Below are 27,561 nucleotides of genomic sequence, written 5' to 3' on the forward strand. Positions count from 1 at the left end.
GCATACAAAGCGCGCTCAATGAAGCTACAACCATCAGCTGGGTAGACGTCGACCGACCGGCACCGGATATCGGCCTGCTAAACTTGTGGGCTGCTCGCAGACAAGCTGAGCTGGCAGCATCCCGAGACCCCACTTCTGCACAAGCACGTACAAGACTGAATTTCCTTACTGCTAAGGCCCGCAGATATGAACGCGACCTCTCGCGGAGGCACTGGCATACGTGGTGTGAGCGGTTTTCATCCAAGACATCGAATGCTTCTCTCTAGCGAACCTTCCGTGCCATGGAACACGGTGGCCGCCGTCCAGACGCGGCAGCCACAGCCTGCTTCGCTGCTGGCTTGTCGCCGGATGATTTCGCCAGAGAAGCAGCCCGGAAGTTTTTCCCGCAGTACGACGTGTTGCCTCACACAGCCAATGGTGCTCCCTTGGCAGGCATTCCGACACATATCGACAGGTTACCATCTACAGCAGACTCCGAGGGGATTGCAAGCTCTTTCACCATGCCTGAGTTGCTTGCAGCGATAGATGGTACCAGTCGCAAGACAGCACCAGGTCCAGACTCAATTACTTATGAGGCCTACAAGAACCTGAGTTCCGCTGTGCTGCCTCAACTCCTCGACACCATTAACAAGGTATGGCTAGATGGCGTTGTCCCTCCAGGCTGGAAGTCAGCTATTGTGATCCCGATTCCGAAACCAAGCAAGCCACCGACTGACCTTGGCAACTTCCGACCCATTTCCCTAACGTCAACGTTGTGCAAGCTTGCTGAGCTCAAATTGGCTGCCGTCCATCCATAGGTACTGAAGATGGGCTGGCTGTCTTGGCATCCTCGGTTTTATCGTCAACTCGTAGCCACAGTGTCCGTACTGTCCTCGCTATGGACGTCGAAAAGGCGTATGACAACATCAGTCATGCTGCCATCTTGGCTTCAATTGACATGCTGCATTTTCCCCCTAGAGTACGGAATTTTGTCAAATCTTTCCTTGAAGACCGACATTTTGCAATTCACCTCAGTGGTGACGCCGTCGGCTCATTTGTCCCTCTTCGTGGCGTACCCCAGGGATCTGTATTATCACCCACATTATTCAATATTGCTTTCATCCCGCTTGCATGGCGCTTGCACGATGTACCCGACATAAAGTTCTTGTTGTACGCTGATGACATCACGGTATGGAGCACTCATCACGACTTGCAGACTCAAGCCGCTGCCCTTCAATCAGCTTTAGATATCACGGCGACTTACGCCTCTTCGGTCGGCCTTAGGCTTTCCGTCAGCAAATCTGCTTACATGTCAGTCGCCAATCGCTGGGGCCGGCGTAAACTCTCTGGAACACCCATTCGTCTTCATCTATCCGGAACTCCTCTTCAACAATGTTCAACTATAAAAATTCTGGGTCTGATGGTGCACGAGTCGGGAACCGGAACTGCTTGGCTCTCCAGCGATAAAAAGCAGGCAATTCAGACGTTGGGTCTGATTAGGCGCATTGCTCCTAAAATGGGCGGCGCCCGCTCATATGTTGCGCGACATTTGGTGAAGGCGGTAGTGCAACCACGCCTTATTTATCAAGCCCAATTCCAGCATTTGACAAGGGCACAATGGGATCGCCTTGAGGCTGTTAATCGCGAGGCAATGAGGGTCATCACTTGCCTTCCCCGCATCACCCCGATCGTGGCTCTCCAAGAAAATGCACAGCTCAACACACTAGATGAGCTGGTGCAGCAGCGACGTGATGCTCGCAAGCTTAAGACCAGCCTTTCACACGCACCGTGTGCTCTCAGGGCTTACGCTTTCTCGAACTCGCTTCTACCACCACCATCGCCAGTTCTTCCTCCCTGGAGTTTTGCACAGCTGAGTGATAACAAGCCAACTGATATACATCGCCCGACATCAACTCACGCGGCGGCGTCGCTTCGTGACCGAATTGTAGCTCAAGATGCCCACCTGCCGCTTGGCTCCATCGTCCTTTACGTTGATGCAAGCATTAAGGGCTGTGAAACAACCACTGCAATTTATTGCCCATGCGCACCTGCCCTTAATAAGACGACCCGGTTTCAAGTCCAAGAACCTCCTTCCTCCTTTTGTGCTGAGCTCCTTGCTATCCGAGAAGCGTTGTGCTCTCTGGCCGCCTTTCCCATGGTCCCCACGGCCCGCATCGTCATCCGCACTGATGCCCTCCAGGCGACGCGGCTTCTGCGACGCGTCAGTCGCAGCCCTGACATATGCCAACAGATCCATCTTCTGGCGGCACGCATCCCGCAGCCAATATCTGTCGAGTGGATCCCACGCGACCTTCTAAGCTTCCAAAGCCGTGCGGATTCTGCGACCCGTCTAGCGACCTCTCCATCGTCACTGCCTCAACTCTTTCACCTAGATGATGCCAACCTCCTTTTAACAAGAAAGGAGCACCTCCGGCGCCGCACACGTGCTCTCATACCTCCGTGTGCGGTAAACCTCCCCCGCGGTCTTACCCGTGCAGAGGAGGTTGCGCTTCGGAGGATCCGGGTCGGGGTAGCCCTCACTCCTGCCGTGACTAGGAAGTGGCCGCACTTTCGCCTGCTATGTCCTCGTCCTGAATGTCCACTCTGCAAGTCGCGAAATGTTGAAGCCGACATCCACCACCTGCTGTGGGTTTGCCCTGCACTGAAACCGACGAGGCTGCGGCACCTCGCAGCAGCGGGACTCTCGCCGCATAATCTGAGCCATTACACTGCTTGGACGCAGGGACCGCATTATCGATCCCTCTTGGACTTCATTAAGTCAGCAAATCTTTTTGCATTCATTTAATCATCCTTATTCACCCCCATCACATACCCTTGTATGCCCTGAGGCATTTATCCTCGCATTAAAAAAAAAAAAAAAAACTGATCAACACTGTTCGAATGGGCGATATCTTCGGAGCCAACGTTTCGACAATGGGACTTGTCTTCACTGGGACTTGTTTCCCTAACGAAGACAAGCCCCATCGTCGAATTGTTGGCTCCGCAGATATGCCTCGTCCGAACACTGTTGATCATTTCAAGTCTACATCTTCCTGTGTACCTTTGTTTCGTTTCGATTCATAGTGATAACTCAAATTTAATAAATTGCTGCTTGAAACATTGCAACCAGAACTCAAACGGGCCATGACGTACACTATAGTGTGTTTTCGCCATGTGACACAGTTTCACTATGGTCGACCATTCCTAAAAAAATATTTCCTGCGATGCCATGGCTTAGTCTCAGTGGCAAAACATTTCCAGTGAAACAATTCATATTAATGTCAGTAGCACGTGCGGCTATGTGTCGATGATGACGGAACGCAAGTTCGCAAATCAACATGGTCTCCTCGGCGGTGTCACGGAGCTTGAGTTGTAGCTAGATGTGCGCCTCGGAGCAATTCTGCAGCATCTTTACTCTTTGTTTCCTCCTCGCTTTTCGTTTTTTTTTTCTCTTTCTGCAGAAAAAGGAGATACGAAGTAGCCAAGATATTCATTATTCTGCACTCTAGAAAGCGTTTGAAAGAGAAAAAAAGAACTGCCATGACGGAATGGTCAACGAAATACAGGAAGATATATTCAGCTCAGAAGCCATTTGTCGCGTTCCATCTCTGACATACGTCGATTTGACGGCATCGAAACACCATGTATGATCATTCTGAACGTGCTGGTGAGTGTTCACGACAACAGTCGCTCGGCACTCGTCATGTAAGGCTACCACGCATATGCTGCCACGAATGCTGTCATTGGGCGAAGCTGTTTCTTTCTTTTATGTTTTCTACCTCTCCCTTCTAACTGCACTCTTGACGTCTGGTCTTTATTCTGCGCCTAAAGAAGCGTGCTCGGACACAGGGCCCAGGAATGAGCCGCAAAAGGATCGATAACTGCCTCTCTCGAAGCACCAATTAGGCGCGCCGACTGCCGGGAATCAAATTACTGTACACTGTACACACTCGTAGGACAAACCGCCCAGCCTGCGACCACCAAGCTAATGCAAATTATCGCGTCGATGGCAACGCGAGCCCGCTATGGCGGTGGCCACATCGATTTACTGCCTTTCGCTGTTGTGATTATATTTTTTTTTTCACTCCGGTAAATTCTTTATCACCGCTCGCAAAAAGCCTGACTGACATAGTCAGCGTTAAGGATGCGAATAAAATACTTTTGAAAAAAAAAAAAAAAACTTCGGCAACCGCGCCAGACCACCCGGCAAACTCCATTCTAAATGATTAGAACTTGATGCAGTTGTTTTCATTGTTACGGTTATTTTTTGCGTCTCTACCGATAAGAAGGCACGCATGAAGGCTTTTGTGCGCGGGAAGAAAAATGCTGCCGCGGTGGAAAGTTCGACTTGGGGCGCATTGTATAGAAATTAGAACAGTTGCGCCATCCATTGCATGGGGGCTTCTCGCTTGGCGTGCAGTTGATTTTTTTTTTTTCGGTAAACGACTTCAGACTTCGGGTTTGTGCAGATAGAAATCATTTAATGTTCAAAGTCGAGAATACCGGAAGCGCGGCTACGCGCGCACCCTGGCGAGTTGCATTCACCACGTTGTTTTACCGCTTTTATTCTAGGGCGGTGTAACTTCTTTCGCTGGATTCTACTTATTTTTGTTATTATCCACCGTTCACGACCTGCCGGTCATGGCAGTAATGTGGGCGGAGCACTCCTCAGAATACTGGTGAAGTGAGAAAAAGGAATCGCATTGGACGAAATAGTTACATTATGCCAGCCTATAGGGTGCATCTGTCGTTGGTCGTTTTCAGCGCTGATTGTACATTCGTGTCACGCATCAACCAGGACGATGTCTTGCTTGAGCGTCAACTATCATCTGACATTGATTGGCTAGTCCTGTTAATGCACTCCTAAACCACGGGACCTGAAGATAAGGCTCACGGAGTGCATAGTGGAAATTTAGATTCAGTCATAATATCACGCTTAAAGGGACGTACATCCGCTCAGAACATGAATCTAGATAAACCCGCTGATGGAAAGATTGCCTATCGCATTGGTTAAAACGCGCCAGGTTTTTCTCACCAAACGTGGATTTATATCTTTAATTCTGCACTAAAAGTCGCAAAAAATGACCTTTGGTGCCCTACGGGGCAAAAACATGGAGATGCATATGAGGTCTATCACGTGACCTTCTATTAGTGTGCGCGATTCCTAGTCTTTTTATCAGTATTGAAACACAGTGCAATTTTTTTCTGTAATAACATGTTACAACTTAAAATGTGCAGATAGGCCTTCGTTTGCATGCAGGAGAAAAGTGACGCTGCCTTCGTCTTCTTTATCGATGAGTTGGCTTGGCTCGTCTATCGAGAGAACAACACGTTGAGAGCCAGCCAGCCATGACGTAGGCGTGTACTAGGGGAAAAACGCGGTACAAATATAAGAAAGGTCTGTAAAACAACGTAAACTTTTTGCACCAGCTTTTTATTCTAAGAAGTGGCTGAAAAGGTAAAAATATAGGTGCTTAACAACAGTTGGACTCACTCCTGTGAATGGAGGATGACGGGCGGCTTTCAAAATTTGCGAGGCGGGCTATCGACATCGCTCTCACATGTCAGCGCTGCTGGAGGAGAAACTCTTACTTTTTTTCGATGCTGCTTAGGTCGAAATATTCTGCTTACAAAATATCCACGCACTTTTGGACTAACCGCTGCAGGTGTAAACGCTAACGAGGGTGAGCTTTGCGTTGCGCCATAAAAAACTAGGTATTGAAAAATAGGTTGTCAGTGCCTTTAACAAATGGTCGCAAAAGTTAATAGATGCATATTGACAAACTTGGTTTAGGACAAACTCTTCATCTGAAATTCATTTCCATCGAGAACATTTAGGCTTTCGGGCCAACATGGAGCCTAATTTTAGCTTGCTTCATAATTGCAGAGAAAGCACTTCTATTGAAAGTTACCCTTGTCTTACACAGGTCGTTAACAAGTTCAGTTGTGTTTCTATTATATCGTTGTTACCTTCGATTGACTTTCTGATGAGATATAATACAATACTATGATTGCTTAAGTTCAACGATATTATCGGTGATTCGAAAAGAATGTCCATAAGCATGTTCAGAGCTTCAGACTTAACGACTCAGATATAAACTCCTCTTTGAGAGCTTGAAAGCTTCGGAGGTTAACTTTGGGGGTGCTGAATAAGTGCTTATGTAATTAAAATGAGTAAGATGCGGCAGTGGAAACTCATGTTTTTATTAGCCAAGCAAGGCAACTTGCGACGCACTTTCATTGTTCTCTCGGTCATACAGCCGGTTGCCTACCTTTGAGTGTTTATGAATAGCGGCGGTGGGTAGCCATGGTTACGAACTGCCGTAACGAACGACAGCGTGTTCACTCGCAGAGGGCTGGTTCGTTCTCGCAGCAGCAATTAGGCAGAAGAGGGACACAGCCTGGGGACACGGAGTCTTTTTATGGGCGGCCACTCGTTCGTTTGTTCTGTCGGCACGCTGCCAGGAAATGCAATTGGAATTGTTAGTTGGCCAGAGGGCGACAGCTGCCGCCATAACTTTCCCTGCGATGCGGCCTCTTTTTGTTCTTGCCTTCAATTACGCTGCTCAGAAAGTGAGCCTGACAAAAAGAAACTGACACAAACTCGTCGAAAAATACGGCACTTTAGACAAGACGAAAGTCAATGTACAATTAGCACAAATAACACAATTCAGCAAGCTACCTTTCCCTTTTTCTTCTAGCTCAATTTCTTGAATTCGCGCTTATAGCGGAAGTCGGTTCCCCGCTTCTTCATTTGCAGAAGACGCGTATAATAGGAATCGCTAAATTGAAGCAAATACTGGATCACAAATAAAACAACCTGAAAGTAGACAATATTGCAACTAAACAAGGCTCAAAGTTCGCGCGTGTTTTGTTCTACACCTGCCCTCGAGAAGTCTGAGCATTCAGATAGGAAGCGAGATATCGTAAACAAGGTTACACATGGAATAGATAACGATGACAGCAGTACTACATCATCGTCTAAAAAAGTGCTCGGTGAATCTGCAGGAGTGCTATAATTAACCATGACTCATCCTGAACTTAGCCGGAACTGGACCAACAGAACTGGCTCCCTGCGCAAGTGCATGTGTGCTCAAATAAACTACGAAACGCTGGTGAAAATACTTCCAGAACTAAGAACTGCTAATTCGGATAGGCGCACGCGAATTCACACCCTAGAGAGAGAAAAGAAAAAAAGGTAAATGAAAGGCAGGGAGGTTAACCCCGACTAAGCGCGGTCGGCTACCCTACAGTGGGGGAAGGGGAAGTCACATTCTTAAGTGCTATATGAGAGGCAGGCTTTGAGCGGAAGCGTTTTCGTTGCATGACGATGCGGTGAAGCAATAGTCGCAGTTAATTGTACTTGGCTATTATAATACAGTTTCTCTTTGTTTCCTGGTATATATATATATATATATATATATATATATATATATATATATATATATATATATATATATATATATATATATATATATATATATATATATATATATATATATATATATATATATATATATATATATATTATGGTGTCACCTGATACGATAGACCAGTTTTGGCGTAGCCTTGAACTTGGTCCTGTCGAGCCTGAGAACGATGCCGCTTTGTATATTGACGTCGCTCAACTTTTCGTCGGTCATCGTATTCGCGCTGCTCTTCAGGCGTCCTAACTGTGCGTGGCTTGCTTTGGGCAGGAACCGCTGCGTCCTGCCTAGCCTGAGCACGACACCGTTGTCACTGCTGTTCGCGTTGTGTTCGTGCTGCTCTTCAGGAGTCCTAATTATGCGTGGCCTTTCCCTAACGCTATCAGAACTGATATGAAATCCGTTGCTAGGCGGGTTCCTCTTTTACATATGAAAGTGTAGTTACGTCACTCTCTGCTTCGTATGCTACAGTTGTCACTTCCCGGCAACTGCAGCTTATGCAACCGTAGCCTTTACTGGGAAACGCTTGCGGCGAACGCTATGCGCGAAGGCGAGCTTTCTGGTTCCTTCTTGCTTTCTCCTGCACGGCCGGCGCCGCCGTTGCCGTGCAGCACCACCAGATGGCGAGCGCCGTCTGGTGGTGCTACAAGGAACCAAGCCGCACACGCGGCGCGCGCCTCCCGCATTGATTGGTTGAGCTTTACGCTGCCGAGGCCAAGACATTCCGGGAGCCTCGTAATACACAGCTTTGCTGTAAAATCCGCCCCCTCGGTTCCCTTTCTTCTCGTTCATTACATAACGAAGGTCTCGCGTCCGACAGCTTTGATGCCTTTAGGTAACATGTGGAGGTTTATTTACCAGTTGCCTTCACCCATAAAGTTCACGAACTACGTGGCGCCGGCGGTAGATATGATGTTCCACATCCGTCGCCAAGGCCATGAATCGTGGCGCTGGCTAACACTCTCAGAGTTAAATATAATATATAAGCATGAATACCCCAGAAAGTGGATGGCAAAACGGCGCCGCGGTAGCACAATTGGTACGAGCATCGCACGCGTAATGCGACGACATGGGTTCGTATCTCACTTGCGGCCAGTTGTTCTTTCATCCACTTTCATTTCCATTTATGTATCATTTCTTTAATTCAATCAATAACTACATATAATTTCCCCTATGCTGTCCTTGGCGCGATATATATATATATATATATATATCCCTTATTCGCCAGGTTAGCTGCATGCGTAGTGGTGTGCGCATATATATAGGCCGGTAATACTGTACTGGATCCCATAAGGAGGCGTAGCTTCGATGCTGAATCTGAAGTGCAGTAAAAATAAAAATAGGAGTACGGTATTATATATATATATATATATATATATATATATATATATATATATATATATATATATATATATATATATATATATATATACCGTCTTCGTCTTCTACAACTACGGCTATGGTGTTGGGCTGCTGCGCACGCGGTCGCGGGATTAAATCCCGTCCACGGCGGCCGCATTTCGATGGGGGCGAAATGCGAAAACACCCGCGTACTTAGATTGAGGTGCACGTTAAAGAACCCCAGGTGGTCGAAATTTCCGGAGTCCACAACTACGGCGTGCCTCATAATCAGAAAGTGGTTTTGGCACGTAAAACCCTATAATTTAATTTTTTTTAAAGCACAACAGAATAAACACATGAAGTACCTGAATACACGCTCTTTTTTTACTGTCGAACGTTTCAGCTGGTGGGCCAGCCTTCGTCAGTGATATATATATATATATATATATATATATATGTATATATGCATATATAACCCTAATTATTACGGAAGTCTCCATAATTGACGCTGACGTCTCTGTTACGGATGAATGCACGCGAGAAACACTTTTTTTCTCTAGTTTTAACTTACACATAAGTGCATAATTAATGAGAGATAGAGAGCGAGATGCTTTTACAGTGCTGGCTGATTTGAATCGGGGATGTGCGGAGTAATAGCGGATGAAGTTAGCAAGAAGAACAAGAAAAAAACACAAGACAGCCATTAGGAGTACAAAAAGCCGCATGGATTTGAAGAAAAACGCAACTGTTTACTTTACCCAAAACGGTTGGATGTCTTTATCTCATCGTCATACTTACTAGTAGATTTTCACATCATTGTTCATTAAAAAAATATACCTCCTCCCCGTAATAGAAAGAAAGAACTAAAGAATGCGCTGCATTGTTCGCGAACTCCTAAACCTTAAACGCGCGCGCGCGCGTACACACACACACACACACACGCACACACACACACACACACACACACACACACACACACACACACACACACACACACACACACACACACACACACACGCACGCACGCACGCACGCACGCACGCACGCACGCACGCACGCACACACACACACACACACACACACACACACACACACACACACACACACACACACACACACACACACACACACACACACACGCACGCACGCACACACACACACACACACACACACACACACACACACACGCACGCACGCACGCACGCACGCACTGTAGCTATTCAGAGAAAAGGCTTTTACAGGAGACCGGAAGCTTCAGTGGATCAACAGTGGGCGAACAGGGGAAGCCTCGCTGATAAGAATTAGCGCAAGACAAAAAAAAAAGAAAGACGCAAACAAAGGAAGGGAATGAGACGTAGGGAAGCCCTCTGTGTGCGTCATTTTTCGTGCCAATTTCCCTCATCAGCCATGCAAGACAAAATAGCTCAACAGTTGGTCCTCCTTAAAGAGAAGTCTCAAGCTGACCAGCTAATATTTCGATAAAAGGGCTTGCCCCGCCAGAGACGCTTGTCGACAGGCTGCCTCTAGCCTGAAGCTTCCCTGGTGCGCCCGCTGTTCATCACCACAGTAGCTACGTTTCTCAGTGTAGTCATTGTTGTGCTTCTCAGATTAAGATTCGGCAGATAGCTGCCTGTTTGCGCACAACTGACTTAAAGAGAAAGAAATCTCCAACCAAAATATATTTTTAAAAAACCCGACATTTCGGAGCCCGACCGGTTCCTTCTTAAGGGATGACGTGGCGTTAGTCGCATCAGTGTTAAAATGCGTTTTTTTAACGCGCGGATACTATTCGTAGACCTTGAGCGTAAACGGCGCTAAGTGTTCCTGGTGAACGACTGATGTTACCCGGCGTCTTTTGGATGTGCCAGGATTCCGAAAGGAGCCGCCGCCGGTGGTTGTTTTCTCTCTCCAAGACAACAGCGCCGTCGAGGCTAAACTGGTGATGAAAAAATTGACTCGCCATCCCGGCCCTGTGAAAGTGGATGGGCAGCAAAGCTGTTGCGATATCACTACACCTGCTGATAGAGGTATAAATTTATCACGTTAGAGTAATGGTAGTTGATAATCGCTTTGTGGTCGCTGTGGCAGACGGTGATAGGTTCGCGCCAATTTTCGCTACACTCTTGGCGAAGACCAAATCCAAACACGATCTGCACCGCGTGGTTGGTTGATTGGGGTCGTTGTAGCATGCGAGTCCAAAGTTGTCCCTGGCAGACGATACGAACCAGTCCTTGTCGGGTTTTCCAATGTCAATATTAATGTCACCGCCAATAACCACCGTTGTGCCTCTCTCTTGTCTCACCCGTGCAAAGTGCTTTCGCATGAAGTTCTCAATGTCTCTTTTGGATATGCCAGGGTTCAAGTACTGTGTAATAAATAACTAAACATTACTAAAACTGTCCGATGGCAGGATTCGAACACAGGACCTCTACTAGAGAAGTCCGATATTAAAGCTATTACGCCACGGACGTACGCATCGAGGAGCGACATACAACGCCCTTATAAATTTTTCGCGGGCTAGTCATCAAATATTTGGTTCGGATGCTTGTTTTGTGCTTCTTTATTGAAACGAATGCTGTTCTGTATGTTGTATGCATCATTACAAAGAATAAAAATGTATGCCTGCTTCACCATCACCGCGGTTCGGCCCGGTATTGCACTACCTCCGGGATCTGTCCACAATTTCTCCCACGGCCGCGGACACGAAAAATGCCGACCAATGAGGGGATAACAGCTTCGCTGTAAAAGCTCGTAGTGTTCTGTCGCAGCAGTGCGTTCTCTCTTTAGGTGGCGAAGGTCATTCTTGTGTTGTCGAATTCTTTCCGGGAAGTTTTTAGTCGCACCAGTATAACGACCCGGTTCTTCTTTTTGAAGGTGCGGCAAAGCAAATTGTTTCGGCTCCCTTGACGAGTCTTCGAACTGCGAAAAACTTGTGGCAGGTGGGGTGACTAGAATTAAAGTGACGATAGCGTCCTGTATGTGCCGATTTTCTCAATACAGAAACGTACAGGTGCAGTTGCTCTCTTTTAAAAGGTTTTTAAAAATAAATTTGGTTGGAGTTTTCTTTGTTCTTTAGTTGTTGCGTTATCATGGCAGGCCAGTTTACGATTAATTATCAGACATCGAAAATTCCGAGTACACTCTTGTTGTCTAGGGGCCTTAATTATCTTGTCTGCATTGCAAGAGCAAAAGGAAAGGAGTACAAGCAACTCCTTTATGCAAGAGGAACTGCTCGCCCCATAGTTAACTACATTTCCGAGAGGTCTGGTACGCCTTCCGACGCAGTACTTTCACTTTACTTGTGCGAGATTGGAGTGAACACGCTGCTGCGCGGGGTACCAGAACTGTCTAAAGTCCAACTAAATATTGTGCAAGGGGCCATTCCCGCAAATGTAATTTTCCTACATTCCTTCCTTTTTTAGAGAATGGCTTTTGTAACTGTGCTACATGGAACGCGGTAAATTACCGGTGTTGAGCATGCGCCTGCTCAACAGCGGTAATTTAACACGTTCTATTATGGTGTGTCAAAACTCATAAAACCGGAAACGCGCTCCTGGTGAACCTCACTGCTTTTCCTCCGTCTCTCTCTCTGTGAGGCAGACAGGTGGGCGTTCAAACGAGTGATTCAGAGAACGTAGCAACAATATTTCCGCCCGATCGTTTTCTCACATTGTACTGCGTCACATGAGGCTGACCCTCCAGATGGCGATGCAGACAAAGCATCGCCACAAATAAACGTCGTCTCCTTTTTCTTCTTCCGGTCTGAAAATACGCTCGTTTTAGGCAAAACCAACTCTGAGGGGATAAGACTAATTATAGAAACAGAACATATCCACCAGTTAATTGTTTTTAGCGCAAAGAAACGCACCACACGAGAGAAGGCACGCTGTGTCCTGTGTGTGTTTCTTTGCGCTAAAAACTATTAACATGCAATACCAACTAGCCCACCAGTCTGTTTAGCTGAATATCCACCAGCACACAGGTAAACCATTATTATAATTGGCGGTTGAGGAACTTGTATACTTACCGTGTTTGGATAATTCTTTGTCACATAAAATGTATCGTGGTGGTTGGTGGTTCTTAGCGGGTTTCGTAAACTTTTGTGATTATTTTTTTGTATTCGGTACCTTCGCTCAAGAAAAGTATTGACACGTCGTCTTGTGGCACATATTGCTATATGTTATTAGTACAGCTGAGCCCGTAATAAAGTTTGGTTGTTGAAAGTAAGCGCTGTGTCGTTCCTGCTGGTGCCCATGTTCCCGTGTTGCGCTACACTTGCCCCTATTTCAGCACGACTGACCAAGGGCCCTATAACGTAAAATTATTCCAGTCAGTTTTTGTTATAATCTCCTAAAGTCAAATTTACGTAAACGCCGACGCAAGCATCGGGCGGTGACCCGTAGTGTTGTTTGAACCGCCAAATCAAACGCTCTCCTCACAAAAACAACGTACGGCGCGAAGCACAAAAACTGCGAGAGAAGACAAACACAGCGAAATGTTTGTCGTCTCTCGCAGTCCTTTTCCTTCGCGCTGTACGTCGTTTTTATCATGAATTACCAACTAGCCCAAGCAACCACCCTAGCTCTCTTTGTTTATGGGAGATTACCTTTGCTTGCTTTCAAAGTGAATAGCCTTGCCTACCTTGAAAGGTTTTTCTTATCTTATTGGCTGACAAGAGGCGAGGAGCAGGCAGAAGTGGAGAGGGTTTTGCTGGGGTCGAGCTAGCGTAGTGAAAGTAGATAACCGCATGAGAAGGGGTGGTGCCAGAGTCTGCGATTGGCCCGCTTCCCCTCGCTTGGTTTGGGGTGGCTGCTCGAAAATCTCAGCGGTGTGCAACCGGAAGGTCAAAAATGCCGCTAAAGCGCATCCTTAGCGAATAATAGTTGGTAGAGCGATGCCGTATGCGTGCCGAAGGAGCTACATGGACAACCTTATACTGCCGCGCAAATTTTAAGCAAATAAATCCGGTCTCCCCGGCAGCTGCGATTAGCCAGTGCTAAAGCGATTGGCGGGCAGCATTCTTCTATTGCTTTCAGAACGGGGCAGTCTCCAACTAGTCTGCAAAAAGTTCAGGTTTGTTCGCCACAATAATGTACCTTTAATGCGTACACAGCACTTTGACGTGGTGAATTTTGGCGGATTGGTGACGTCGCAAGACAGACAGGTGAAGTGGGCGCTGCCCGAAAGCTTTTGACCAATATCAGAAGACTAATGGCGAAACAGGCGTCTAATCGAAATTATTTATTTTTCTTTTGTTCGGTATAATCATACATAATCAGTCTGTACACATCATACCAGATGGGGAGCTTTCGCGGTTCTCGTGACGTCACGTGACAAACAGGCGAAGTGGGAGGCGGTCCAAAAACATGCTTGGCCAATCGTGAAGTACTGATCGCAGAAATGCAATAGAAAGAGTTTGCAATAGCTTTACGTTATAACGCCCCAACAAGCCCACATCGTGACCCTCGCCGTATAGCCGAAGTTGCTAATACGTGTCTGGATGCATGCACACTGTATGAACTACGCTCTAAACAGTAACCTTCAAAAACATAAAGCGAAAAAAGCCGCGCATTTAAAATTCCTTCTACACACAGCGGCCTGGCATGGGACCTGCGATTTCAGAAGTAGTAGAGAAGTTGTTGTTGAATAGTTGATGCCTCGAACCCTCCGCTCGACTTGAGGTTTCCTTTTGGATGCGGATGAATTATTTAAAAGCGGAACCGTCTTCTAATCCTTCTAGTGTCGTAGTAGTGCGCACGCGCTCCTTTTTGCTTCGAATCTTAACAGCAACATTGAGCATGAATAAAAACAAGTCAGAGCATGCAATTCATGGGGAAAAAAAGGGGGTGGGGTGGGATGGGAGGATTTCTACACTCACGCTGATAACGCCCCAAAGGAGACACTTGTTGTCCACAATGAACACTGAAACTTTTGCTTTCGTTCCTGTTCGACGTCGCGAGGCTCGCTGTAGGCGCGTGCAGTGTCATTAAAGCTTGATACCACCTCCGCGCTTTGGCCGCGCCTGCGGGTTACGGGAAGCGTGAGCCCGTGCATGTCCCGTGTGTCGCGCACGTCGGCCGTCGCTGTAGTCCCTTCGCAGATCTCGTCCGTCGAGTGGGGACCCAATCGCGATGAAATATTCACGAACAAAGTGAGGGCCGTTTCGATTCTCCTTCGCCCCACAGCGATTTGGGTGCCAGGAAAGGAGCACCGACAAATAAAAAGCGCTAGTGAATGGCGCGTGGCGGCTGCACCCTTTGCGTGATTGCGATTTTTCGAACACTACCGAACGCGTGCCGGAGTCATTCATTCATTCATTCGAGAGAGAGAGAGAGAGAGAGAGAGAGAGACCAAGGACAGGAAAGGCAGGGAGGGCAACCAGACAAGCACCCGGTTTGCTACCCTACACTGAGGGTGGGGAAAGGGGGAATAGAAAGAGGAAAGAAGGGAGAGAGTAGGCACTGAGTGCGTGTGGGAGGATGCACTCATTCATTCGAGAAACAGACGAAAAAGTGAGGGTGAGAAAGCGGATGAAATACAGCAGCAGCGAACTAGGAAACTAAAACAGAAAGCTATGCACGCGCTGCATCATTATTTTGCTCACGATCGCTAGCTGGCAGAGTTTCGGTGCCAAGTAACGCCAGGGTTGGAAGCAATGGAACGTCGGGCAGGTCAGATCACCGCATATGCCTTTGTAATTGTTAAGCCGCTCATCTGCTAGGGTATATATTTCGCGTGTTTTTTCAAAATTAACCATTGTTGCCAGAGCGCGCTCGTCCGCGTTTTCTATCTTGTCCCTGTTCGTTTGCGCCTTTCTTCTTTGAGTATGGATTACCAACCCGCCCAACAGTCAGTACTTCAAAATAATCTCTCAAACGTGCAGAATAGGCGGTGTGACGCACTAAAGCATACAAGCACTTTCTCGGCTCTCTCTATACACGGTAATTGACCGTGCGTGAACCGCAAAGGTAATTACTTACTGATTCCTACCCATGAACGCGGGAGCATTGGCACCGTTACCAAAGGTGGGAGGTGATGATTTCGCACGCCCTTTTGTCGGATCTAAATGCCTGCAGCAAAGGACTCACAACTGCAAGCACTTTTGACGCTGTCTATGACCTGCGCGGAGACGGTGCCAAGAATTTCCCTATTGAAGAACAGCCCACTCGTGGAAAGCTGACATAGGCCAGCGCAATGAAAGCGTATAGGATTCGACAAAACGCTCGTTTGACGAAGTGTTCGTAAATTGCCGGTGCGCGTGATCACTTTAGGTATTTTATGAGAGCGGGCCTGCGGGCAAACTACGCAGAAACGTTTCGACAGAAATTAGAGGCACCCATGCAGTCAGGAATCGCTAAGAGCGTAGGAATATGAGAGAGAGAGAAATGATGGGAAAGAGTGCCGGATGCTTGCCTACAGTTGAACAACTCTGCTAAAGAGATTAGGCACAGCCCAGTAGGTAATGGCTTAAGTTCAGCAGTAACCTCATTGGCTAGAGGAATGTCAAGGTCGGCCAGCAGTTGCCGCTTCCCCTTTTTATTTGTTTACTGAAATGTATTTAAAGGCTGCATGGAAGCCATTCTTTTCAGTCTAGGCTGTAGTCAATAAACTGATAGATCAGTAAGACTCCGTATGATGAGACGCTAGTCTGGGCCGGAACCACTTGGTGGTCGAACAGTGAGAATCAGTTGGTTGTGTGTAGGGACAGTTGTCCTAGGCTCTAACTCGGGTAAAATAGATGAGCAAGGCACCGTGTACTTCTGTGTTTATCATCAGTGTTCTGCAAATTCTGCATTTGACTGTGCAAATATTTTCGCTGCAATATACCTCCAACTTTGTTACCTCCAACCTGCCTCCTGTTTCATCGACGACGTTTATCACTTTGAAGAGACTTGATCAACTTCAAGGAGAAAGAAAAAGCTTTACTGTAATGACATGTTCTCACTCAGTAATTCGACGGAGCCACCCTACGATTTAAAATGGCGCTGTAACTCTAGTTCTGCGCACTACACGGATGCGAAACCGCAGTATCAGTCCGACAGCGATTTCTACGAATGCAGGCAAAACGTCGCTCCTCGCCAACCTATCGAAAATACGTTTGAGCGGCACATATCGTGGAGGAAGCCGACAGAACCGCTGAAGAGTACGTCCACCCCTCCGTGGATAAAAAAGTCTGCTTTGCTGCTGGAATGTAAATGGCCTAAAAGCAGAATGTAGTTCATGCACCATTAAAGTTGTCCTGTAATGCTTGTACGTGAGAGGACAATTCAGCTAGCAGCTCAAGGCTTCCTAAGGCGGGCATATCTGAAGTCGTATTCACAATGATTTTCGTTCTTATGAGAACTATCGCTGACAGGCCAGCCAGGCCGCCTACGCTGATGATGTGTTCACGGTCACGATTGAAAGGCACCTGTTCGTATGAGCTGTTTCAGAGTGCGAACGGCTTTTTGAAAACAGGGGTGTATGCAGGAAGGCCCGAGCTTGGAAAAGTTCGGTATTTACGGGGAGTCTGGCGACGCCCTCAGATGAATGGGCTAATGCAATCTTAAACAAATGCGCACCCTTTGGGTCGTATCTTGCCACACAACAATAATCGTCATCTGTCTTGCGTTTCCTTCCTTGAAAACGCTGCGCTCGCTCATTTCCTGTCAAGAATGCTCTGTCGTGCTGATAACGGGCCTGCCGTTCGTGACTTGGAAGTGCCGGGCTCGCAGCGTTAAAGAAAGGAAATGCGGACAAAACAGATGACATTATCGTTGTGTGGCAAGATACGACCCAAAGGGCGTAATTTTGCTTAAGGGTGTGGTATCAAGACATAAACTTGAACCCTCCGCACGCCTCCAGTTTCATTGATTTATCCAGATTCACCATTGGGTCACTATGATTGGGTTATCATCACTTGCGCGTTACCCCATGGGCGGTCAAAAAAGAACGAGGTACCTGGTCAAACAATCGGTGCCTTCTTTTATTTGTTTATCGTTCCACCAATAGCATTACATGTGAAAGTAAGGTATAAAAAAATGTTACCTTTTAACGTATTCGAAAGAAAGGAAAGAGTTGGCATGAGAATGCGCCGCGTCTGCGCTGCTCGTCTTCGACGGCAGATAGGCAGATAATGTCCGAAAGAGGAGATATGCCCGTGACGCTCTCCCGAAAGACGCGGCAAGCGGCTTGCGCCGTGTGGACAGACAGCGGGATATTCACGGGTGTCGTGATATCGCGATTTTGCGTTGACAACCATAAGCGGCGCTGGCGCCTAACATTGCCCACTCGTCTGTGTTTGAAACGAAGAAGCGGCGTGTGCAGGCGTGCCGCGCTCGTGTTGACATACGTGGTTTCATCTCGACATTTTATTGCCTGCTGCTTTTGCGCATCCCGCGCTATCTCTGTTCACTGGCTGCCGTAGAGCGAACTCAGCCTAGTGAGAAACTCGGGGCACCCTGCACAGCACCTCCAGGTCATATAACCTACAGTACTCGGTGATGTCAGTAAGTTTCCACTCAAAAGGCAGCTATCATACTTGCATTCCATACTTATCGACGAACACGTACCGCTCACTCGTTAATGGATTGTTAAGGCCGGACGTCTTTTCGAGATTTTCGATTGATGATGATGTATCAATTTTAATGTAAATGTTCGATTGCATCCATCAAAAAGACTGCAACGAAAATACGTCGCTGAAAGTATCACGCACTCTGCGAAACAAGAAATTGCTGCCATGATCGTATACCCGTGCGCCAAGTGACCATTAGCCTTGAAGAGCATAGCAGAAGTAGGCATGCGGTATCGAACGACAGCTTTTCAGTACCCTCGACCACAATCCTTTTCAAGTCACGCCAGATGCCCATAAATGGGCTCCACCTTCGAAAGAGGCTGAGCGAACAGGGCTTTCCTTGAAACGCTCATTTTATGAACAAGATTGCGCCTACACACACAAAAAGAAAGCAATATAAAGGGGATCACTGTGAGAGCCAAAAGAAACCGAAATAAGTTTGCGCGTTAGCCCACCGAGGAAAAGTTGCAGTAGCGCTATAGCTAAGAAAAGTGGTTTTGCAGTCGAGCGAAGAAAAAAAAATATTTTTTTTCGAATTCTCTCTCTCTCTTTCTTTTCGCCATTCCTTCTAGCGCCACCATGAATTCAAGCTCAGACCGGACGGTCGTAACCCAGATCAGCGAGCGAGATAGCCGCTGTGTGTCCGAAGCTGGAGCGTTTAGCCGGAGCTATTGCGTCTGTTTGGATGAACGGCCGATCTTTGCGGGGGCCAGCATTTTCCCTTACGCCGTTGTTGCGGGCACTCAACATAAGGAGCAGCTGACGGAAGAAAGAGTCGCTTCTCAAACGCCACAGACCACAGAAGCACGCAACGCTCACCTACGCCCCGAAACGCTACGGCATGAGCCATGCTTCCTTCTTATAGTAAGTGTCACTGAAAAGCAAACCGCAAAGATTTTCAGATCCTTCTCATTTTTCCATTCTGTTCATGCACTGAAGGGGTTCGTGTGTGCGCTTACTTCGGTTCATTTTATTGTGCGACGTAGCTTGCACCGATTTATTTATTTATTTATTTATTTATTTATTTATTTATTTATTTATTTGTTTGTTTATTTATTGCCCAAGACTTTGCGGCTTTCGTTTTGGTCAAACAGTTCATATTTAGTTTAGTTAAAACTTTATCGCCCGCGGAAAAACGAAAAGGAACGAAAGGAGTGTATCTGGCCGCATTAACTATCTTCTTTTTCCTGAAGCTTACAGCAATACACGTGTCTAATGATCGCGGGTTACCTCCATTAAAGCTTCCTTTACTAAATCCGCCCAGGCTTACGAAATACAATATTAATGGATAAGGTGAATGGTTTAGAAATGCGTCTCACAAGGTTGTCACGCAATGTTACTGCTGTTGCGTGACTTATTTTCATACGATGAATGAGAAGAAAGAGGTTTGACGGAGGGACCCGATTTTTATTAATCATATCATAAGAAGCCAATAGACAGACATCGAGGACAACAACACGGGGATATTACTTGTACTTACTAATTTAATTAAAGACAATGATAAATTAATGGAAATGAAAGTGGATGAAAAAACAACTTGCCGTAGGTGGGGAACGACCCCACGTCTTCGCATTACGCGTGCAATGCTCTTACCAATTCAGCTACCGCGGCGCCGTTCCTCCATTCACTATCTGGGGTATTTATGTTTTACTACTAGAACGAACCCTAGGAGTGTTAGCTAGGGCCAACACTCGCAAACCTTGGCGGCGGATGTGGAATATCCTTCATGCCGCAGGCGTCACGAGTACGTGATTTTTTTGGGTGAAAGCAACTGGCCCAATTTCCATTTTCCATTAATTTATCCTTTCTTTAATTCAATAAAACTGTAAGGCGGGCTAGTTGGTTTGACTTTATTGTGGAAAGATTTGCACACACTGAACTCTTTAATTCAGTTCGTAAGTACAAATAATTTCCCCTATGTTGTCCTTGGTGTCATTGTTTGTTTACTTCTTATGATATGATTAATAAAAACTGGGCCCCTTGGTTAACCCCATTTCTACTCGTTTATTACATAACGAGGGTCTCGAATCCGGCAACATCGATGCCTTCAGGCAGCATGTGTGGGTGTATTGACCAGTTGCCGTCACCCAAAAATATCACTGACTGTTTAGCAAGTGATAATGTGGGAAGTTGAAGTGAAACTGCTTTCCGTGAATAAACGAGAGAGAGAGAGAGAGAGAGAGAGAGACAGTAAACATGTTAATGCCATTATCTGTGTGCTGATGAGATGATCTCGAGCGTGCAAAGATGGGGCCAGTAAAGCTAAGAGGGAGAGAGAGAGAGAGAGAGAAGCAAAACTAAAGTCGCCATTGCCGCTGCTTACTATGAGCAACATTGAGCAATTTCCTAAAATACGGCGGTGGACGTCTGCCGTATTGTCCATTATACGACAGATTTCCGTGCACTGCTGGGAGAAAAATAAAGCGTAGGTCACAAAGCACGGCGCTTTCGTCATGCAAAAATAATGTTTGACTGGAATCACATGGAGTCGGGCAATTAAGGTGCAGGAATTTAACAAACAATACGGCAATACAAAAACAAGCGCCGTACCTCGTAGTGATACATCTTTTTTTCTCACCTTTGTTCATTGATCAGGACGCCGCACTTGCCACGCTAGGGGTACTCGGCACGGCGAAGAAGAGAATATCAATTCAAACGCATTGTTGCAAAAGACGACGCCAGTGTTTCTTCTTCATAGCATTATTTTCAATGAATAGATAAGAGAAACGAACTAATTAATATATATTTACCATATCACATGAGAAACCGTGAACGAGGCCGCTGAATCACTGTCGAATTAGGCTTTGGTTGTTGTGTGATACTGTAAAATCTGCTTAACTTGAGCGCTCTCATCGCTCTATCAGCAATCTTTCATCAAACAAAGATGTAGTCATCTTCGTTTGACCAGCAACACGAAGTAAGCAGGACAGCGAAAAGAAGCAAAGTGGGAGACCAGTAGTACCAGCTCTCATCGCGAAAATATAGTAATTTCTTTAAGAAAAACCAGTAGCGTCAACCCAGTGGGATTCATAGATGTGTTTATACTCCATTCCATACATAGCAGTCAACGCTGTGGAGGCTAGAGAGACTTGTTGCAGTTGCTTCGTTCGCCCCCTGGATATAGTTCGATGTTTTTTGACCGCAACTGTGCGCAACTGTTTTTATATAGGCTTAGTATCGAATGAAACAAGCTTTAATCCTTAGAAACAAACACACTGAGGTATACGGCTGCTAATGCGTTGTTTTAGATCATTATTATTGTTGTTCTTTTCGGGTTTCTTTATTTGCAACCCGTCGCGAGGAGCCTGAGGTGCATGCTCGCGCGAGCGGACGCTGTTGGTGCGCAGCAAAGCATGGACGGAACGCGCGGAGTGATAACTTTCCTTGACCAAACTTCTTGCGTAGCTTCAACATCGTTGACTGACATGTATGAAACGTAGTACAGGGTTGGTGAGGCTATGGTATTGAGGCGCTCAGGAAAAAAAAAAGGAAGAAGAAAACTCAGTGCCCCTCCACTCTCTGAAGAAGGATGACCAGCGAAGTTGTGTATGTGGGCCCCTTAATGGCGAACTACACCTCCCCCGCGGGTCGGCCCGGCACTGCACTATCTTTAGGATCGGCTCACGTATGGGGAGTGTTTAAAGCCTGATTTACCTCCGCCGCATGTTAGCCTGGCACTGAACTATCTTCGGAATTTGCCCACGAATGGGGAGTGCTTAACACCTGCTTCACCTTGCTGGTGAAGCAGCGCACTGACACTTCACCACAAGGTACGATGATTACTCACCAACTAGCCCAACTTTCCACTTTACCGTGCTTCACGTCGGCCGCGGGTCGGGCCGGTATTAAACTATCTTCGAGATTTTTTTCTACACCGGACACGATAGTGGTGAAACTAGCCCTTACCAGCGTCTCTGTAAGAAATAATAGAAAAAGCCTCCTGCTGTGAATGAATAAAAGGCACGAATAGCGAGCAAAATATATCGTTTTGTGCATGTGTTTGGCGCGTGTCTAACGCGCTGGGGAATTCGTAGAATTCACTTCCCTCGCCGTTCGTGCTGGCATTATGATACTGACCTTTCTTCAAACTCCTCCCTGTTCGCTGTTACTCGTAGACGGCCAAACGGAACAGAAGCGAGCACGACCAATCGGTCTCTTTCAAGGTTCGGTCGGGCGCTACCATTGTGATAAGGGCGTGTTGAAGTGACATTGGTCCGATAGAGTGTTTATTGCCATTCATTCTAGTACCGGTGTGGCGAGAAATTAGACTCGGCGGGGACTTCCGAAACATCTAGAAGAAAGAATCCCTGACAAATCAATTCCATATGTGGGGCTTCGATACAACATGATAAGAAAGGATAAAAGGCGAGAAACAAAATGAACCTGAAACAAGAAACAAAATGCAGAAAAAGCATTCGTGTTTGTTGTTTAGTGTGCCATTGCTTCTTCTCAGACGCCAAAAAACTTCGAGCTCGTCGAGGTGACGGCTTTCGCTGGTAGTGGGCATAGGAACGATATAAAATAAAAGTGTGACTCACTAACAAGAAAAAAAGAAAGAAAAGAAAACGATGTGAAGTACTTTAATTATTTATAGGTGCTGCAGCATCATTAAAAATAATAATAAAAGAAAACAAAAGCGAGTGTGAACGCGATATGCGACAAGATAAGATCGGTGAACGTACCAGGTGTTTTGGAATGGGTCGGCAATGAAAGCGGGACTTAGTAGCACAGTTAGCAGGCGAAACCATGCGAAATAGAAAGAACACGAACAAATAATTCTTAGAAACACGACGTCTTCACTGCTCTCTCACATCAGCGTTACAAAAGAAGGCCGCGGGGAGGAGGAGTTCAAAACAAGAGAACCGCCGTTGACAGTATCGGAGCCGTGAGCTTTACAGGAATGGAAACTTTCAACGGATATACACGAGAGACTTAGTGCAATAAACCAAGCAGGCTCTGCCCTGTCCTCAGAGCTTTCCAGAACGATCGTGAGAATTTTGCTAATTCAAATGCATCCCTCACTGCGGCTCTTAAGAGCGTGAGCTCGGATGGACCTTAATCTTGCTATTTGATTTATTCTTGAGATGCTTTCTCTAAATCTGTCCTAAGGAAGTAAATGAGGTTGAGACAAAATTCAAGTATGACATAAAAATATATACAAGGACAAAAAGAAAATACTAGCTGTACTTAAAAAGACATGTTACTTGTCAGCTGATAAGTTAAGCGACCAATAAGCATTTTATACGTTCCTTGGCGTTTAAATTGTTCGTTACAAAGCAGGGAACACTCTAATGTTTTACTTCTAAATTTATTTCGCTAGCTGAGCACCCCATGTTAATTTGGGGTTGCATTTTCTAACGGTCCATTTCATTTTCAATCCTTTCGGCCCTTCGTCATTGGCTCGATCGCTGCTGCGCAGCCGTCCTCGCCTGGATCGGCTACTCGGTAAGGTGGATGTTAAAATAAGAATAGAAAATGAAATGGACTGTTACAAAATATGGCTACTGGTTTAGTTTGCAGGTGCTGTTTAATGTATAAATATAATACCTTACACCTTGTCGACCTAGCTTTCGGAGTAATGCAAACTCACTCAGAGCTGTGAATCGTCGAGTTGCTGATGTTCGGATATTCGAAATACAGTTGAAAAAGCCTATATTGTTATCAGCCTTCTTTGCGAGCAGAAAAAAATAAATGGCACAGGGTTTAAAAAAAGTCTCAATCTGTGTGCTTCGAAGAAAATAGATATCTGGCCCCTATATAATGTGGGTCTTCGTTGGCAAACAGGCTTTCCTCGATACAGAATAGCTCACGAAGAAAGGGGGAGTAAAGGGAGAGCGGAAGGAGATGCGCCACAACACACAACCATCAGTCACTCGGACAGTGGCTCGCTCCTCCGGGGTCATTATGCGCGCCCTTCTCGCGGAAAGTGCTGGTCACCAGGAAGCGCTGCAGCCTTCGTCCGCACTCGAAACGGCCGCGCGGCAACCCTTTGTCCTTACGAGCCCTGACCGTGCCCGGCGTCGTCGGCGCGTGACCGTCGGCCCCTGCGGCGCGACGCGGCCTGCATCCGTCCAGCGCCTCGGGCTGCCGTCCCCCGCTCATGTTTAATTCAGGCGCCGCGCGCCCTCTCGTGCTGCTCGCAGCAGTCATCCCGGCCAATCGATGCGGTCGTCCCGATGGGCGCCATTTTTGAACGCCGGCATTGCCACGGGACCCGGCGGCGGCGCAGGTCACTCACGTTGCGCGCCGACCTGAGCAACTTGCTTTGCTGACCGACACCTGCGACGCCCCGAAGCCACTACCGCTTGCGCGCTGGATTTGGCAGCCACGGGGAGACACCCGCGGTGCGCAGCCGGACTTTTTCGTGATCAGACGCGCGGCTGTGTCCCGCGCTACGGCTGCCCGTGGCTGCGAGCCGCGCAGTCCTACTAGCAACCAGGCTCGCGCAGAGTGCGCCCGCAACTAAGGAGCAAAGAAAACAAAAGCAAGTTCCCAAAATAAGGGCCACCGTGCAAGTATGAGAAAAAGGACCAGCCATCCCAAAAAAGATTGCTTTTATTCAGCCAAGACTACAGAGCAACCATGCTGGCCTACGAAGTCTACCGCAAGCCGGCCAGAACAAAAGCTCTCGACGCTAAGGCAGCACAAAGAACCAAAAGCGTATACGGCGGCTCCTTACCTACGAAGTCCATGGCGGTGCCGATGTGACGGGACGCAAAACAACTAGCAACGCGCGCTGCTCGGCGCTCGGCTTCCGCGACACATCCGGACAGCAAATGCGCGGCCGCTGCTGCGAGAAAGCGCAGCCGTACTGCGGCACACGGAGCGCGCTTCGCGCCGCCGCCACCAGTGCGGCGCCACGCGCCTTGCCCCAGTTGCCAGCCGACGGCACGCCAGACGCTTCAGCGCTCCACGAGGCGCCGCCAGCGTGCTCGCCGATCGAGACCGGGCTTCCGGATAGTAAAGCCGGGGGTTCGCACGACCTTGGCACTAGGTCAAGGGTGGCCCGGAATAAAAGTTTTTCCCCCCACCGGTAGTGGCCCTAATGCGCCACCCGGGCGGACCAAGTGCTCGCTGCCGCCCGACGGGACACAATAGAGCAACTGCGCTCATTAGCCGCGTTCGCGCCTTCTGCACGTCGGCTTGCTGAGGGTGCTTGCGATCTGTCGGGATGCGTCCCGTGCTTTTATTGATGGCCGTGCGCTCCGGGATTACGTGGGGAACCCTTCGCCCGAACAAACTTGCGCAAGATAAAACGCCCAGAGTGAATGCCACACGATGAGCAACTCCAAGCTGGCTTTTCCGCACGTCACCAGTCAATGAAACAAAGCCCGCTTTCGGAAATACTGAGGGCTTGCTGTGCTAATTACACAGTCGCAGCTTAGAGTCTGAAACCTGGGAAAGAAATACTTAAGGATGCAGCGCATAAAATTCCGCTATTATGTAATGTTCATAAGGTACAAATTGCACAGTGTACGCAGTGTAGGCAACACGGGACAACCACGTAGGCGCACTAACAACTGAGCGTTTTATTTCTTGACATAGGAATAAACAGCTGCTGCCAAGGATCAAAACAACAACAAAAAACAGTGCCGTCATCTGCATCGCAAAGCAAAAACACGATACTGAACAGCTTCTAAGTACCACTCCCAAGATACGCTAGTTACTTTGTCGATAGAGAAACTGAGGGTTCACTAATACAAGCATCACCACGCTTCTTGATCTCAAACGCTTCCAATATGTCCCTTGTCAATTGATCATCTGCTCTGTTCAAAACACAGGTTCTATTAAAATCTGGAATGCACTTGTGAGCCTTGGCAGCAACTATTTATTCCTGTGTCAAGAAATAAAACGCTCAGTTGTTAGTGCGCCTACGTGGTTGCCCATGTTGCTTTCCTTCGTGCGTTGTTTTATTTGGCGCCTTCGTTGTAATCATGTATAACCAACTCGCCGACCAGCACGGGCTCAGTGGCAGTAGAATACAACAAAGAAGAGCTTGGGTACGGACTTTCAGCAAAATGTCTTGAGAACAACAGTTTGGTACTTTCAAGGCACTTTGTGTTCATAGCAAGAGCACCGGCGGTTTGATCGACGTCTATATGTGCGCGACCCACAACGAGCACGTTAGGCATCTTCATATTTTCTGCACATATTTTTTCATACGGGAGCTAAAGAAACCACACGCGTATTCATACTGATGGCTCGAATACATCGACCGGTTCTGGAGGCGCTGTGGTTACGCTGACAAGAAGAATAACACTACGGTTCAAGACGCACACGTCACGACGTCTGCGGCTCTAGAACTTAACGGCTCTCTGCCATAAGTTCAAACGCGCACATTATTGCAAGCACCAACGTTCCCTTGTCAATGCTTTGCAGCTGAGCGAGCTGGGAGACACCACCAGAAGACCTGCGCCAGACTCTGTGGCTCCTCCTGATGCGCCACGTCCGCCACATCCACGGGGTGGTGGCACCCGTCACCAATCAGCCACCACTGAGCGCCACCTCCACAAGCGGGCACGACTCGGACTAGAACCATAATGCAAGAAGGTTTTCTTCTCATCTGTATATTGCCCCATCCCCTTACTCAGCGGAGGATAGTCAACCAGATGCTTTTCTTGTTAACATCCCTCCCTTCTCCCTTTGTGTGCTCCTCCATCTTTCTCCCCATTATCTCTCTGTTGATAGAATTTTTACTTGCGACAGAAAATGGCCGTGGGAACCTTACGATTTGAGGCGACTTCTTCGAAAGAACGAGTACTTCACTGCTGTGCTCCTGACGCATACCGTGTCATTGTCGACATGCGTCAACTTATAATGAAGTGAATTGGAGAGAAGATGTGTCACTGCTCATTTTAGCAGCAATTGTTTGTATGCTATATCAGCATAATGGTTAGCATCGGAATAATAGAGAAGCGAATGGGGAAGGAAAGATTACAGTTTCGCCCGTAACCGTAAACAGTGACTGGATAGCTGGCTAAATATAATGAGCGGCACGTCATAGACCTTTCGTGCAGTGTTTGTTGGAGTGAAAATTCGCAGGTGGGAGCGAGCAAACGCCTCTCGAGAAGAAAACGTGTGAGTCGCATTCGTTTGTGGAAGTTGCTCCTCCCGGTGGTGAAGTAGAAAGACTCTGTTTTCTTCCTCCTCTTACCTATCCGGACTTAGCCCCCTGATCTCTACTAAAACAGCATTCGTTCGGCTTTCCTCAGATTTATATTCCTCAGATACCCCACTGGCAGGCTGCTTGCTATCCTTGAA

At 47.3% G+C, this 27,561-nt stretch overlaps 1 protein-coding gene across 5 annotated transcripts in view; it reads right to left on the bottom strand.

Moving 5' to 3' along the window:
* cpx (synaptic transmission protein complexin) overlaps positions 1–27,561 on the bottom strand; it is a 594,949-nt gene that overhangs the window by 95,724 nt on the left and 471,664 nt on the right. Inside the window, exon 1 of one of the 5 annotated variants that reach the window (XM_050191101.3) lies at positions 24,980–25,088. The exons of the other annotated variants lie outside the window; for them this stretch is intronic. Coding sequence (XP_050047058.1) covers positions 24,980–24,992 — 13 coding nt within the window. The 5' untranslated portion in view covers positions 24,993–25,088. Of the gene's footprint in view, positions 1–24,979; positions 25,089–27,561 lie in introns of those variants that run through there. 5 annotated transcript variants of the gene reach the window in all.

Source organism: Dermacentor andersoni, chromosome 1 (genome assembly GCF_023375885.2).
Source record: "Dermacentor andersoni chromosome 1, qqDerAnde1_hic_scaffold, whole genome shotgun sequence".
Taxonomy (NCBI): Eukaryota; Metazoa; Arthropoda; class Arachnida; order Ixodida; family Ixodidae; genus Dermacentor; species Dermacentor andersoni.